General features: G+C 50.6%; 1 protein-coding gene across 4 annotated transcripts in view; it reads right to left on the reverse strand.

Moving 5' to 3' along the window:
- Positions 1-87: 87 nt before the first annotated feature.
- The window catches only part of Odad4 (outer dynein arm docking complex subunit 4), a 29,651-nt gene continuing 14,102 nt past the window's right edge, over positions 88-15,636 (reverse strand). For 2 of the 4 annotated variants that reach the window (XM_052759756.1, XM_052759757.1), the window contains 5 exons: positions 15,344-15,430; positions 11,058-11,254; positions 7,851-7,951; positions 3,533-3,617; positions 88-651 (listed from right to left, as the gene is read on the reverse strand). In XM_052759756.1, the coding sequence (XP_052615716.1) occupies positions 254-651; positions 3,533-3,617; positions 7,851-7,951; positions 11,058-11,254; positions 15,344-15,430 (868 nt within the window). In that variant the 3' untranslated portion in view covers positions 88-253. The remainder of the gene's footprint in view (positions 652-3,532; positions 3,618-7,850; positions 7,952-11,057; positions 11,255-15,343; positions 15,431-15,636) is intronic. The other 2 variants (XR_008222659.1, XM_052759758.1) reach the window with 2 other exon arrangements.

Here is a 15,636-nt window from a genome sequence, read left to right on the forward strand (position 1 = left end):
CGCCTCTCCACCCACCCCTCTCATTTCTTCCACTAGCTCCCTACTGAGAACGAGGGGGACAGACGAGGCACAATGACTCACTCAGGATCTGTAAAAATTAAGACATTTAATGAGAAAACGGGGCACATGAGGTGACTGGTAGGAGCCGGACTCCCAGTTTTTCCTGTCAAAAACGTCTGGCCTGGGAACACTGTCCTCCTGAACCTAATGCCTACTAAGCAAGTCTCCAGTCCTTTGCCGTTTGCTAAGCACCTCAGTCTTTCTCTTTGTCTTCTCCCTCTGTTTTCTCCAACCTTTCAACCTCCCCTCTGGCTACTTCTGCCATTTTCTTCTCTTGTTTTAGATCCTTTAGGCTTAAACTTTCTGAGACTGTGTGGTTGGAGTCTTCTGAGAGCCTCCTGTAACTTTCCTTCGACTCCCTCCTGCTCAATTCATTGGACGCCCTACTGTCCCCTAACAGTTTCCTGGTAAGTCCTCCCGAGTCTTTAGTGTCTTGGTCCTCCGTTCTCTGCTTCGAACTCTCCTCGTCTGTGGTGTCTCTCTCGCTCTCCATCGGCTCCTTTCCACCCTTCTCGGATTCTTCGCGAGCGCGTCTCGCTGCTTCCTTCTCTGATGATGTTCCTGACAACTCCATCAGGGCAGTGACCTCCTCTGAAAGACAGAACGGGGCGGGCGGGGGCGGGGTGAAAATCTACCCTGACTCGGCCTCTGGAGGCCTGTGCTTCTGAGAGCAGAGCCCTGACAAGCTCTCTCACAGGGTGTGACAGCATACGCTTCCAAAGGGATGGAGCTGGGAGCTGGTCACTCCTCAGGGCCTGAGGTCAGCCCTGCTCTGGCATCCAGTGGGATGCTGCAGGCATCCTACCACTTGATTATCGTGAGATCGCACAGGAACCCAGGACTGACACAAAGGATATTACACCACAATCCCCTCCAAGCAAGAGCGAAGCCAGAATTTGAACCCAAGATAGTGTGGCCCAAAAGCACAGGTGCTTTTCCCTGCAGGAAAGGCGCTTGTTTCTTGGTCCATGCCGCCTGGGCAGTCCCCGCCACAGGCCCCTGCTGCTGCATGCCGCTCTGCTCCCGCAAACACGCCGGATGCAAAAGGCAATCCTTCCTCCCTCAACAAAAACGGCCTAGGTGTTGGGAAGTGACAGGGTTCTTTTCTCCAGTGTCCCCATTCCACTCGGAGACAGGCAGCATTGAGTTCTCTTGTAGACATGTGAGCAGGCTGTAGTAAGCAAGAGGCGCTGCGGGAGGGCTGCTGTTTATGACCAAGGGGATTCTTGCTCCTTGTCTCTGGTAATCACAGAAAAGTCACTATCACCTCCTGGATCTCCTTCATGCTCTTCCCGGAAGCTGTTCCTGTAGAAGTCAATCGGGGCTTAACAGGTTCACGGCCATCCCAAGGGAAAAAGATGAACAACACTGCCATCTACTGTCCAGAGAAGGAAGTGGCCCCACGAGAAGGCAGAAGGAATCTTTGCCCAGCATGTGGCCGGCCCAGAGGAGGGGGGGCTGGCGGCGGGGTGGGGGGGTGGGGGGGGGGTGGGGTGGGGCTGCTTGGAGCAGCTGCACTCCCCCCCCCCGCCATATTTTTTCACACCTGACACTCCAGTCCAGTGGCTTTTTCACTGCTCCATGCCATGTACAACCAGCGACTTGGCCTCTCTTTGGGGGAATCAGCTACTTTATAGTAGGCACTTCATAAAAAAGGGCTGACCGGGCACACGTCTTTAATCCCTTTAAGCACTCGGGAGGCAGAGGCAGGCAGATTTCTGTGAGTTCGAGGCCAGCCTGGTCTACAAAGCGAATTCCAGGACAGTCAGGGCTGTTGCACAGAGAAACCTTGTCTCGAAAAACAAAACAAAACGACCCCCCCCCCCCAATAAAAAAGAGAAAAAGAAAAGAAAGGGCTGTGGGCTACTGAGACGGTTCAGCAGATAAGCCGGATTCCTGATCCCTGGGAGTGAAGGCCACACCAGGATTTGGGAGGTAGAGGCTAAAGGATCAGGAGCTGATGACCATGCTCAGCTACAGAGTAAATCTGAGGCCAGCCTGGGAAACAAGAGACGCTGCCTTTTTTAAAAAAAAAAACAAAAAAAACTGAGCAGTTATGGAGGCCTGCCGGTCATCCCAGCTCTCAGGAGGTTGAATCAGGTGATCCCTGGAGTGCAAATGTGACTAGCCAGACAGGCCTGGGTCAGAGGTCACATACATGTGTACACCTGTGTATCAACCCACATACATACTACACACATTATCCACATACACATGCAAAAAGGGGACTGTCATCTGGCTGCTCTGCTAGAGAGGACTTGACCTTGAATCTTGGAGGGCATTAGCTAGGAGTCCACACTGAGCTCTGTGCTCCTGGACCCCACCCACTGCATCATGACTGAGGCCAGGGTCCTACAGAGGGAGATAGACAAAGGCCATTTGTCACCAAAACCAGTATGGAATCACGTTTGAGGCCCCCGATCTAAAGCTAGATGGCCATACTGAAAACCACTGTGGATTTCTAAGTCCTCCACCTTAGTGCACTTCTTAGTAAAACTGAGTACCTTGACAGTGTCCCCGGAAAGGGGCAATGGTGCCTACCGCACCCCTAGAATGTCCAGCAGCTGGGCACCAATGGAGACCAGCCGCCGCTCTTCTCAAACCAGCTCTTCTGAGCTTGCCCATAATTTGACTCTTTTTCCCTCAGGCCTTCTCTGTGGACAGGCAGAGCCTGAAGGGTCAAAGTCCCTTTTGCTCCCTGGAGGTCTAGAGTGAAGCTGCTAAGCAGTGCAGAAGTCCCAGATGAGCAACACCAGACGGCCCAGCTGGGAGAGTGGCTAGGAGGCACTCTCCCTAGCATGGGACCTGGCAGTCACCAACCTCGCACAGCTTCCCATCTTGTACAAGGGACAGAAAGAGCCGGACAGGTATGTCACCCTGTACCTGACCGGCAGTAGTGGCCCTGGATGTGACCTGTCATCTGGCCAGTGTCTGCCCTTGCTGTGTCCTGCTGGAAATGGTCCTCCTCCCCCCTCGACCTCTTGCCTGGAAAACTGCTGGGCTTCTTTGGGAACTAGAGGCAGACCCTTTACCCCTAGAGGCTCCCCCTGGCTCCCCAGGGTCACCCCGAGCCTGTGTGTTCACACAGCGCACGCCCACTCTGCTGAGCCCTGCCTGGTAGAAGCCAGTGCTGGCCACTCTGTTGCCTTCCTGCCGGCCTGTGGGTTCCTGCAGAGCAGAGCCCCAGTCTTCAGAGAATCTAACTCTGACCTGGCCTGTGGCGAGTGCTTGATTCAAGTCCATGAATAACCTGAGGACAGAGCTGAATGGATTCATGGGGCAGCTGGACTGGAGGCAAAGGCAGGCCAAGGTGAACTAAATCCTCACCCTGGCCTGGCCTGGGAGAGGATGCAGCTGCTGCTGGCAACTCAGTGAGCATGCTGGGAGAGCAGTGCCAGCCTGGCCTTGGGAGTGACTGGCAGGACTACCAGGCAAGAAGCGCAGAGGAGGGACTGGGGTCATGGTGACTCACGTTTCTCCGCCTTTTCCCTGAGTATCTCCCTGTAGTTAGTTTTCTTAAGTTCTTCGATGATGCCCTTATTGGCGTCGTCCAAGGCCTGTGAAGGGCAGAGGAGCTGGTGAATCTTTTTTTTTTTTTTCTTTTTGAGACAGGGTCTCAATCTCTATCCCCCTGGCTGGCTTCAAATCCCCGACCCTCAGCCAGGCGGTGGTGACACACACCTTTAATCCCAGCACTCGGAAGACAGAAACAGGTGGATCTCTGTGAGTTTGAGGCCAGCCTGGTCTACAGAGTGAGTTCCAGAACAGGCTCCAAAGCTACAGAGAAACCCTGTCTCAAAAAACAAAAACAAAAACAAACAAACAAACAAAATTCCTGATCCTCCTGTCTCTACTTTCCAAGTGCTGGGGTTTCAAGCATGCACCATTATACCTGGCTGGTTGGTTTGTTTTGAAATAGGTTCTCATTATGTAGTCTAAGCTGGTCTCAAAATCATGGTCATCCTGCAGTTCACAATCTTCTGCCTCAGCTGGGATGACAAGCATCCCCCAGACCCTGCTTTCTGTGGGGTCTTGTGGAGGGTCTATCTTTGTCATAGTCGTCTCAGAGGCTGTCACCGGGCACAGCACTGCAGCTTTAGGATGTGTGCACCGGATGCCGGGTGGGCATGGCTATTCTGCAGCATGGTTTTAGGACCCCTGTGAGCTTTTGTGTCTGGAGATGGCAATGTGGGAGGGTGAGGCCCTGTGGGATGTCTTTCTGTATACTGTGAATATGTGTTGCTGTGAAGGTTAATAAAGAAGCTGCTCTGGCCTATGGCGAGTCAGGTTATAGCCAGGCAGGAAATCCAAGAGAAAGACAGGAAGAAGAAAGGCAGAGGCAGAGGAGACGCCAGCCTGCCGTCCAAGGAGCAACATGCCAGCAGACCGGTAAGCCACAGAACATGTGGCAAAACACAGATTAATAGAAATGGGTTAATTTAAGATACAAGAGCTAGCTAGCAAGAGGCCTGCCATAGACCATACAGTTTGTAAATAATATTAAGCCTCTGAGTGATCATTTCATACGCGGCGGCAGGACCTCGGGGCCGGGCGGGACTGGGGAAACCTTCCAGCTACAGTGAGCGGCTTCAGACCTGGTCCCACAAAGAGCCACTGAGGACCAATTAATGAAACACTGCCTAGCCTTGGGGTAACTTCAACCCTGCCTCTGGGATAGCCTCCAGCCCTGACTCTGAGGAGACCAGGGCTCTCACTCTGAACCTCCCTGGTCCTTTATGATGTTGGTTACAAACCAAGGCTTATGCTTTTGTCTCAGTTTCCCCACAGACACCGAGCTGCTTATGGACCAGGACCACAGCCAGCCGCATGTGGACTCGGCTGTCCACACTAACTGTGCTCATAAATACTTGTGCTTTCCGTAGCGGGGACACGTGGGAAAGGATCAGATCTGAGAGGCCCTGACAGAAAACCTGAAGTACATAGCAGGGCTGGAGGGAAGGCAGGCACTCCCCTCCCGCAGGACAGAGGCAGGGGCGAGATGTGTAATCACAAGGGCTGCCCCTCAACAAGAACTGGGCATCAATAGGGCAGGCCTAAGCTGCCCGGAGGAGAAATATGGAAGCAGGGGCCCTCACTGGGGTCTCTTGGGAGGGATTTTCCCACTGCCATAGGGAAGTACTGGCCTCACTATCACCACAAACTTTCCTCCCCGAAGCCTCTTCTCTGGTATCTTCTCTGGTATGGTTGTTTCGGGGCAGGAAGAGCCCTGCTATTCCTGACCAGTCCTGCATGGTTGTCCTCCAAAGCTCAGTACAAGGGTGCCACTGCCCAGGTGCCCTGTACCTTCCTCGAGCTCCGGCTACATGCATCTCCAGTCTGGCCCCTGAATTGCTATACCAATGCTGCTGGGTTGTGTGCTCTGGCCTCCCAGCCAGGGCCCTGCTTCAGAGGAGAGGAGCCCGCGTTGAGATTCTCCACTCTAGCAGATGATTAGTGGGGGTAGGCCTGTACCTGTGTGCCCTCAGGATTTCACGATGGGAAGTGCCTGAGGAGTCTGGCGGCCAGTAGGAGGCAGATGACTGGGGGGGGATTCCTGAGGTGGGCAGCATTTGACTTGACTGAAGTCCTACATTCACCTGGAGCAAGACCTCGGAGGGGAGACTGGGGTGGGCTACGTGAGCTTGAAATACCTCCTGGCTTTCCCTCATTCCACTTCTGCCCCTGGCACTTTCAGTCTAGGCTAGCACTGCCCAACAGGAATGTCTGCAACGATGGGAAGATTCTAGATCTGCGCAGTGTGGTCCAATCACCTGCATGGGGCTCCTGGGCACTGAAAACATGGCCAATGACTGAGAAACTGAACTCTACATCTCACTACTTTTAACTCACTTTAACCTAAGTAGGTTAGCAGCTGCCTCCTGAGCAGGCTAGGCGATTCCCAAACCGAGGGGTCAGAGAAGGTCCTTTTTTGTTTATTTTCATTTTTGTGTAGTCCTGGCTGTCCTGGATCTCACTCTGTAGACCAGGCTGGCCTCAGACTCGAAGAGATCCTCCTGCTTCTGCCTCTTGAGTGCTGGGATTAAACGTGTGTGCCCCCACCGCACAGTGAGGTCTTTTTTTTTTTTTTTTTTTAAAGATTTATTTACGTATACAACATTCTGCCTCCAGGTATGGCTGCAGGCCAGAAGAGGACTTCAATGTGGTTGATGGAAATTGAACCCAGGACCTCTGGAAGAGCAGCCAGTGCTCTTAACCTCTGAGCCATCTCTCCAGCCCTGAGAAGGTCCTTTTAAAATGGGTTTCCAAGCCAAAACTTAAGGGCTGGCTGAGAACCTCCTGGAGGAGGCAAACCCAGGAGAACTTAGAAAATTCTACACAAGAGATGAAAGCACAGGACAGTCTGCTCAGGAAAAGGCAGAGGCTTTGGCTGGAGTATGGGAAGGTTGGAGAGCCCCACGGGGAGGTTACCAAAGGCCTTCATGGCCCCACAGAGCCTTCTCCCAGACACCAGGGTTGATGCAAGAGAAAGGGAATCAGAGTGCTTCCAGCTGCCCCTGGAGGAGGTAGTAGTTTTCAAACTGCACGTCCTAAAATCAGTTTGGAATGTCTCAGTCAGGGCTGGGGACACAGTGCGGAGGACACGTGTGTGTGCGCTTACTGCACAATCCTGGGAACTAGTTTGGATTCCAGAACCCGAGATTCCAGGTGGGTGTGGCACCCTTCTGTAATTCTAGTCTCAACAGGCAAAGACAGGGGATCCTAGCGAGTGAGACTCCCAGCTAGTGAGACTAGTCATGGCAGCGAGCTCTGGGTTTGCTGGAGAGACCTTGCCTCGATGATTACGGGGAAGAGCCTTCAAGGATGATTCCCAGTGTCAACCTTGGGCCGCCACATGCACACGTGTGCACACAGACATACATGCACACACATGCATGCACACACATATACTGTAGAGACCCACAGAGGTTTCCTAGTGAGAACTTACTCAGGGTCCGAGAATCTGAGCTTGCTTTACCCAGCAGGGCTGCATAAGGGGATGATTTGAACACGGGCGAGGTTACCAGGTGCTTGGAAGGGTCTACACTTGGCTGTACAGTGTGCTCTGATCTAGCAATGGAGAGGTCTTTTGCCCTGCCCCTTGGCATTGTTATAAAAAGCTCTTTTGAAGAGGCAGAAGGGGCCGCTGGGTTTTGACCCAGGTCCTCCCAAAGCTATCCTGTGTTTCTGTCTGTCTGTCTGTCTGTCTGTCTCACCTCTGCTATCTTTCTATCTAAAAGTTTCTTATCCCCCTCTCCTCCTCACAGGACCCCTTTAAAAGGTGGGGAACTGGCCTCCCACAACACACACATACACGGAAAATAGAAAAAGAAGGAGGAGGAAATGTCAATCAGCATTAAACAAAAGGAAATGGAAAGCCACGTGCAAAGTGCAGAGGCATACGCTTATAGTCTGACAGTCCCAGCTACTCTGGAGCCTGAGGCAGGAGGACCATTTGAGTCTACGAGGTTGAGGTCAGTCTGGGCGATGTAAAGAGCGCTCATATTAATTAATTAAGAACTCATAAGCAAATAGTTAAGTATCAGGGTGCATAGTACATGGAAGAGGTGAATACATCTGGAAAAAGTTTTGTTTCTTTGTTTCAAGTACAACCACTCAGATGGGCTGCTATACAGATGGACAGCGGAGGCAAAGGTCAAAACCAGTGCCCTGCCAGCACGTGTCCTGTGACAGGTGGGTAATAAGCAGCTGGAAAGGCTGAGGGGAGCCGAGGGCCCAACCACCCACTCCCACTCCACGTCCCCCCAGTCCAACAGGTGACAAAGGCTCACACTGATGATGGCCTGCTGTGCCTCGTTGTTGTGGACCAGCTTGGCTCTCTCCAGGGCCTTCTCAAAGTTGTTCACAGCTGACTCGAAGTCTCTCAGCTTCACTGGAAAGCCGGGGAGAAGGTAGAGGACAAACTGAGACGCTCCAGGGAGCTTGACAGAGTCCCTGGTCAGCCAGACCACTCCCGGGACCCATTAGAAGTTTGTGTGTGAGCTGGAATCAGCCCTAGGTGACCACTGAGCTGCTCTGTCCCATCTCTGAAGCATACTCCTGGTCTGCGTGGCACTAAGGACTGGGGACACACAGGCCAACACTGTAGATCCCAGGCCCCGAAAAAAGGGTGGGTAAGGGGAGAGATCGATGCACACAACATGTATCTCCAGGGTAGGGAATATAACCGCATCTGGAGATGGTTCCCGAAGAGGCAATCCACACTTTTTAGATAGTTTTTAAGTTTTCTGAAAACACTACACAGGGCTGGGGACATGGCTCAGTTGGTAGAGTACCTACCCATCATGCACGAAGCCCTGGGTTTGACTCCTAGCACTGCACTTGGGGAGGTTGAGGCAGAGGAAGCGTAAGGTCCTTATTGCCTATGTCAAGTTCAAGACCAGCCTGGGACACAAAAGAACCTGGTTTGTTTGTTTGTTTGTTTGTTTGTTTAAATACAAACAAAACAAGATGAGGAGATGCAGAGACGGCTCAAGGGGAAAGCACTTGCTATGTAAGCACAAGGACCTGAGTTCGAATCCTCAGTACCCATGAAAAAGGTGCTACACATGCCGGTAGCCTCAGCATGGGAGGCAGATACAGGTAGATCCCAGGGGCTCATTCACTGGTCAACCTAGCCTAAATGGAGAAATTCGGCTTGAGTACCCTGAGGGGAAGACAATATATATCTTCCTCTGGCCTCTGCATATTTGTGCATAGGTGCATGTGCACACAACAACAACAACAACAACAACAACAACAACAACAACATAATAATAATAATAATAATAATAATAATAATAATAATAATAAACAACCACTGGAAAGAAGGGTGACGTGGAGAGGTGGGTGTGTGCTGCGGACAGCTGCTGGAGCCTCCGTTTCCCTCCTCTGATAGAATGGAGAACAGTGCCTCTTCAGAGCTCGCCCAGCCAGCTAGCGCTGGAGCTGAGACTGGACTGATTCACTGAATGACAGAGGGAAAGATCTGTGCCCTTAAAAAGAGCTCCATTTTGGGGTCCTGGAGAGATGGCTCAGCAGAGACGCCCACTACCAGAGGAACAAAGTAATCGTCACTTTTACCCAGCTGTAAACCCCAAAAGCAACAATCCTGACTGACTTGGTAAGACATGCCCGCTGCTGCAGTAGTGGCAGGGCCGTTACGGGAGTAACCAACCACTTCTTCAAAGGGGTGGGCATTTAAGGCCCAGTCTACAAGATGGATCAAACACCTGGCATTGTTAATGGGGCCAGGAACCTGTATCCAGAAAGACCACAGCACCCTAGGAGGGCACCTAAATGGGCGCAGCTTTCAACTGACTCCTAATGGCTCAGCATGTCTCTCGACTCTCATTAGAGACGCCTCCTCCTGAGGCAAATGGCAGTTAACACAGAGACCCACAACTGGTCAACGTGACGAGGGCAACAGATTGCACAGGACTTGTGCTCAGAACAACAGGTTGCAGATGACCTGTGCTCAGAATAATAGGTTACAGATAACTGGTGCTCAGCCTAAATGGGAGTCGTCTCTATCATCCCACGTCTCAAGGATATTCACAGAAGAGGGAGAAGAAAGGCTGTAGGAGCCAGATGGGTGACTTCAAGAAAACAGTGTTTTCTAGATACAACAGGGTAGTTGCATGCAGGGAACCATGGAGTTGGCTTGACCTAGCTGCCTTGGGAGGCGTACGTCATAGTTTTTTCAGGGTAGAGTCCATGGCTCCTGGGGCAATGTGCCTTCCAGTTCCTGAGAGACCGATGCAGTCCCCCAGGCAGTGAAGTGTTCAGGCTGTTTTGTGTTTCTCTGTGTGTTCCCTTAGTAGTCTGGGAAGCGTGAAGGCTTGACAGGATAATTGGTTTTCGACATTCATCTTGTGCACCCTGTACAGCTTGTGGACTTCACTGCTTCTTGGCAACTACAGCTGTATGGATCCTGGCAATTGGCATTACATTCTGTTTCTGATAAAGGTATAAAAAGTCTTGATTGCTCTCAATAAAATGGTCACAGCCTCAGCTGTGCAGTGGTCCCACCAACCTGACCTGATTTCACTCCTCGCGGCCATATCAGGTGACTGGTAAGTAAGCACAGGCACTCACAGTCGTACAGATAAAGTCACAGCAGCTAAGACAGCATGCACAAGCCACACAAAACCCCAGCGTGGAGGGAGAGAGGTGGCATGAAGTCCCATCCCTAGCTGGGGAGCTACTGGCATGTGATAGCTGTTGGGAACTGGAAAGTCAGTTCTCTTTAAAGGTGTGAGCCCCTGGTGGGTGGGTCACACTCTAGGGCAGGCCCTACGCGGGAGGTAGCTGGGCAGCACAGACTGGAGTCAGTGGGTTAAGAATAAAAAGACAACACACAGCTGGATAGGGAGTGAAATGGCATTGGATCTGTGAGGAACTGGAGGAGGGGGGGGTAAAAATATATGTGTGAAATCTTGAAAGAACTAATAAAAATATTATTTAAAAATTAAAACAAGCCGGGCGGTGGTGGCGCACGCCTTTAATCCCAGCATTTGGGAGGCAGACCAGGCGGATCTCTGCGAGTTCGAGGCCAGCCTGGGCTACCAAGTGAGTTCCAGGAAAGGCGCAAAGCTACACAGAGAAACCCTGTCTCGAAAAACAAAAAACAAAACAAAAAAAAATTAAAACAAAGTCTGGCAGTGGTGGCGCACTCCTTTAATCCCAGCACTCGGGAGGCAGAGGCAGGTGGATCTCTGTGAGTTTGAGGCCAGCCTGGTCTACAGAGTGAGTTCCAGGACAAACAGGGCCACACAGAGAAACCCTGCCTTGGAAAAGGAAATTAATTAATTCATTAAAGCAAGCAAATAGAGAAGCAAACAAACAAAAAATGGAGTGGCTTGGCCTCCTTCTCAAAATGAAGGTAAGAATGGAAATGCAGGCGGCAGGCTCGGCCCTCAGGACTCTCCTCCACAGGCAGTAGCTAGGCGTGACACGGAGGATGGGAGTCTCTGAGCCGGTAGCCTCGGAGTCCGTACCTTGGGCTTGAGCCACCAGAACACTAGCGTTCAGCTGCCACTCGAGGTCCCCTTCCTCCTCGGCGTACTGCTGGGACTTTTCACCGTAGCTCTGGGCCTGCCACGCCTGGTCCAGCTCCAGGTAGCAGCGTCCAATCTCGTGGAACAGCCAGGTCTTCTCTAGCGTGGTCTTGGCCAGAGGGATCTTCTCCTCCCACCTGGGGAGAGAAGAAGCAGGGTTAGTTCCCGCCCAACTCTGTGCTCGGCCACCGCAAGTCCGGGCTTCCTGTGGGCGCAGAACAAAACTCATTCTTTCTTGTCCAGAGTGGAATCAGTGAATACCAACCTATTTCCAAATTCCAAAGCTATTTTGGTAACATGTGTGGGATCAAATTTGGCCCACTGAAAAATAATGTTTGAAAAGAGTACCCGAGGGCTGGGGATGTAGCTTAGCGGTAGAGCAATTGCCTAGTACACATGAGACCCTAGACTAATTCCAGAGCCACAAAAAACAAACAGTAAGAAAACAACCAGGCCGGGTGGTGGTGGTGCACACCTTTAATCCCAGCACTGGAGCGGCAGAGGCAGGCAGATCTGTGAGTTCGAGTCCAGCCTGGTCTACAGAGCTAGTCCAGGACAGGCTCCAAAGCTACACAGAGAAACCCTGTCTCGAAAAACCAAAAAAAAAAAAAAAAAAAAGAAAGAAAGAAAGAAAACAACCAGGGCTGGAGAGAAGACTAAGAGGGCCTGAGTTCAGTTCCCAGCACCCACATGGTGACTCACAACCATCTATAATGAGATCTGGTGCCTTCTTCCAGTGTGCAGGTGTACATGCAGGCAGAACATTGTATACATAATACATATTAAAACAAAACAATTAAAGCAACTGAAATAACACAAAAATAATGTTTCAGAATTACTAGGTTAGGCACAGTGGTCCAGACCTGTAATCCAAGTACTGAGGGTGAGAAGGTAAGAGAATATGAATCCCAGGGCAGACGTATTTCAAAATCAAAAGGAAAAAGAAGGCTGGGGATCTGAGTGAGCGGCATAGCACTTGCCTAGCATGTGGAAGGACCTAAGTTCAAGCTCTCCAGTACTGGAGAGAAAAAAGCTAAATAAAATCCTATGAGAGGCCGGGCAGTGGTGGCGCACACCTTTAATCCCAGCACTCGGGAGGCAGAGGCAGGCAGATCTCTGTGAGTTCGAGGCCAGCCTGGGCTACCAAGTGAGTCCCAGGGAAGGCGCAAAGCTACACAGAGAAACCCTGTCTCGAAAAACCAAAAAAAAAAAAAAAAAATCTTGTGAGAGAAAAAGCAACACAGAAAAAAAAAGATTGGAAGGAAAAGAAGTAATGGTCAGGTGGTAGCTCACGCCTATAACCCCAGTACTTGAGGCCGCCTCAGCCTCAAGGCGAGTTCAAGACCAGCATGGGTTGCATAGTGAGAGCCTGTCTCCAAAGCCACGGTGCTGGAGCTGTGGCCCAGTTGGTAGAATGCCTGTCTAGAACACATGAAGCCCTGCGTACAGCCTCACGACCACAGAAAGCCGGAGTGGCGGCACAATCTGATAGTAGAAGCAAGAGAATCCAAAGTTCAAGGTCATCCTTCACTACAAAGAGACTTCAAAGCCAGCCCGGGCTACAAGAGACTTCAATCACAGTAAATAAATAAAACAGATATTTATCTTTGGATGGCGGTTCTAATTTTTTCCCTCTACCTTTTTTTTCCAAACTAGGATTTTAACAGTAAGCGTGCATTTATTATGAAACACACTATTAAAGAAAACACTGAAGGTAGGTGGGCTCTCATACTCCTCTTTCAGCACACAGACACCCAAGGCACCAAGAGACCAAGTCAAGTGATGTGGAAGGATGTTTGGTGACCAAGTGTCAGAGGTCTGAAGGACAGAGTCTCTCCAGAAAGAGTAGCTGCGCCCAGCGAGCTGGCTCTGTGTCTGGGCCACATCTGAGGCTCCCTAGGGCTATGCACGCCCACCCCACTGAGTAGATAACCAACCCCAGGTTAGACCTCATCTGGAGAGTTGAGATACTGTTCCCAGAGACGCGACACAGTCACAAAGAGTCACGGAAGAGCCTCTAAGGAAGTGTCCAAGGTTGCTTGGTCTACTACAGCTCCAAACTTAAGAGTCACCTAGAAATGAGTTCCCAGCTGCTGACTCGGCTCCATGGGAAAGGAGCTTGCCACACAAGCCTGGTGACCTGAGTCTGATCCTAGAACCAGTGTAAATATGGAAGGAGAGATCTGACCCCACAAAGTTGTCCTCTGGCCACGCATGTACTTAGTGGGACACACATGCCTTCTCCCCAGCCCCACGAGATGCATATCACACACACACACACACACACACACACACACACACACACACACAATAAATAATACTAAATAAGTATTTTTAAAAAGTGAGTTCTTAGCCAGGCGGTGGTGGCACACGCCTTTAATCCCAGCACTTGGGAGGCAGAGGCAGGCGGATCTTTGTGAGTTTGAGGCCAGCCTGGTCTACAGAGCGAGATCCAAAAAAGGCGCAAAGCTACACAGAGAAACCCTGCCTCGGAAAAAAAAAAAAGTGAGTTCTTGAGTCCTGACCTTCACCTTAGAATTAGGATTTCCAGTTGGGTAATAGTGGTGCACATCTTTAATCCCAGCACTCAGGAAGCAGAGGCAGGTGGATCTTTGTGAGTTTGAGGCCAGCCTGGTCTACAGAGCAAGTACCAGGATAGCCAAGGCTACACAGAGAAACCCTATCTCAAAAAACAAAACAAAACAAACAAACAAAAGAATTAGAATTTTCAGGGGCAAGACCAAGGAATTACCTTCTTAGCTTTAATTTTATTTATTTTTCACATTGTTACTGTGTGTGTGTGTGTGTGTGTGTGTGTGTGTGTGTGTGTGTGTGCGTGTGTGTGTATGTGTGTGTGTGTACACACACATAGATGCCATGGCTTGATGTGGAGCTAAGAGGATAAAAGCTGGTTCTTCCCTCCCTCCACGTGGATGCCAGGGATCAAACTGGAGTTGTTAAGCTCGGTGGCAGGTACCTTTTACCCTCTGACCTATCTTATCTCATCCACCCAAGGCCGAGTAATTCTCATGCTTGAGAAGAACTCAGGGCACTTCTGATAGCTTGGAAATGCTGAGAAAATTCTGGTTCTCTTCCACTGACTCATTTAAATGAGAAGATCCACGGGGTGGGGCTTGGGGAAGGTTAGGACAACCCAGGAAGAGAGGATGGAGGGGAAACTTGTGGTAGGGATGTAAAATAAATGAAAAAATTCCATTAATAAAAAGAAAAAAATGAGAAGAGTTTAAATCTAGAGTTTAAAAGTGGTTAGTGAGAGATGGAGAGACGTCTCCGTGGTTAAGAATACTGTCTGCTCTTCCAGAGGACCCAGACTCAGTTCCCAGCACCCACATGGCGGCTCACATTTGTCCCCAGTCCCAGGCGATCTTATGACCTCCTTTGGCCTTCCAGGGCACCACGTGCATGTGCAGACAGACACACAAGCAAAACACCTACAGACCTAAGACAGTTTAAAAGAAGAAATGTTTTCAAGTGGCCGGTCATTTCAGGGGGTGGCTCAGGGGTGGGGAAAAAAGAACTTGTTCAGGTTGACATGCTGGATGAGTACTGGTGTTCCATATGCCATGGGTTTGATTCCCAGCACTGAAAGGACCAAAGACTAGGACGTCAACTGTCACCCAGCAGAGCCAGGAGTCTGGTCCTGCTTCTGGTCATCATCACCTTCTTCTTCTTCTTCTTCTTCTTCTTCTTCTTCTTCTTCTTCTTCTTCTTCTTCTTCTTCTTCTTCTTCTTCTTCTTCTTCTCCTCCTCCTCCTCCTCCTCCTCCTCCTCCTCCTTCTTCCCCTTCCTCCTCTTCCTCTTTTTCTTCCTCTTTCTCTCCCTCGTTCTTTCTTCTTTTTGAGATAGGATTTTTTTTCTGAGACAGGGTTTCTCTGTGTAACAGCTGTCCTGGAACTCACTCTGTAGACCAGGCTGGCCTCAAACTCACAGAGATCCGCCTGCCTCTGTCTCCCAAGTGCTGGGATTAAAGAGGTGCGCCACCACCGCCCCACCTTGAGATAGGATTTTGCTATGTAGCTCTATCTGACACAGAACTCCTGGCAATACTCCTACTTCAGGCTCCTAAGTAACTAGGATTACTGGCATCATCAACTCCCAGGCTACTAATGCCCCTTTGCCTGGCTTTATGATCCCAAACTGGAATCCCAGTGTGAGGGAGGGAAGTCCCAGCCCCGGGTGGGGAAGGAGCAGTCTATGCTACTCACGTGTCAATGGCTTGCTGGAATTTCCCAACTCTGGCAAAAACTCTGCCAATATTGTCAAGGGCTCTCGATTTTGCATCTGGAAGATCACTGAGGGGAAGCAGCAAAAACAGCCATTAAGTAGAAATCAGGTATTATGGTGAAAAATGCAAACACCGGGATCCTGGCTTCAGGAACTCAGGGCTCCAGGCAGAAGATCTCCAGGCCGGCAGGGCTGTGGCACACAGGCCCATCTGTGCCGGTAGCCTGAGATGGACATCATAAGGATCTTTCCAGAGTTGACAGCCTATAAAGAT

This window comes from Peromyscus californicus, unplaced genomic scaffold, assembly GCF_007827085.1.
Source record: "Peromyscus californicus insignis strain IS unplaced genomic scaffold, ASM782708v3 Scaffold_3__1_contigs__length_106647218, whole genome shotgun sequence".
Classification (NCBI taxonomy): domain Eukaryota; kingdom Metazoa; phylum Chordata; class Mammalia; order Rodentia; family Cricetidae; genus Peromyscus; species Peromyscus californicus.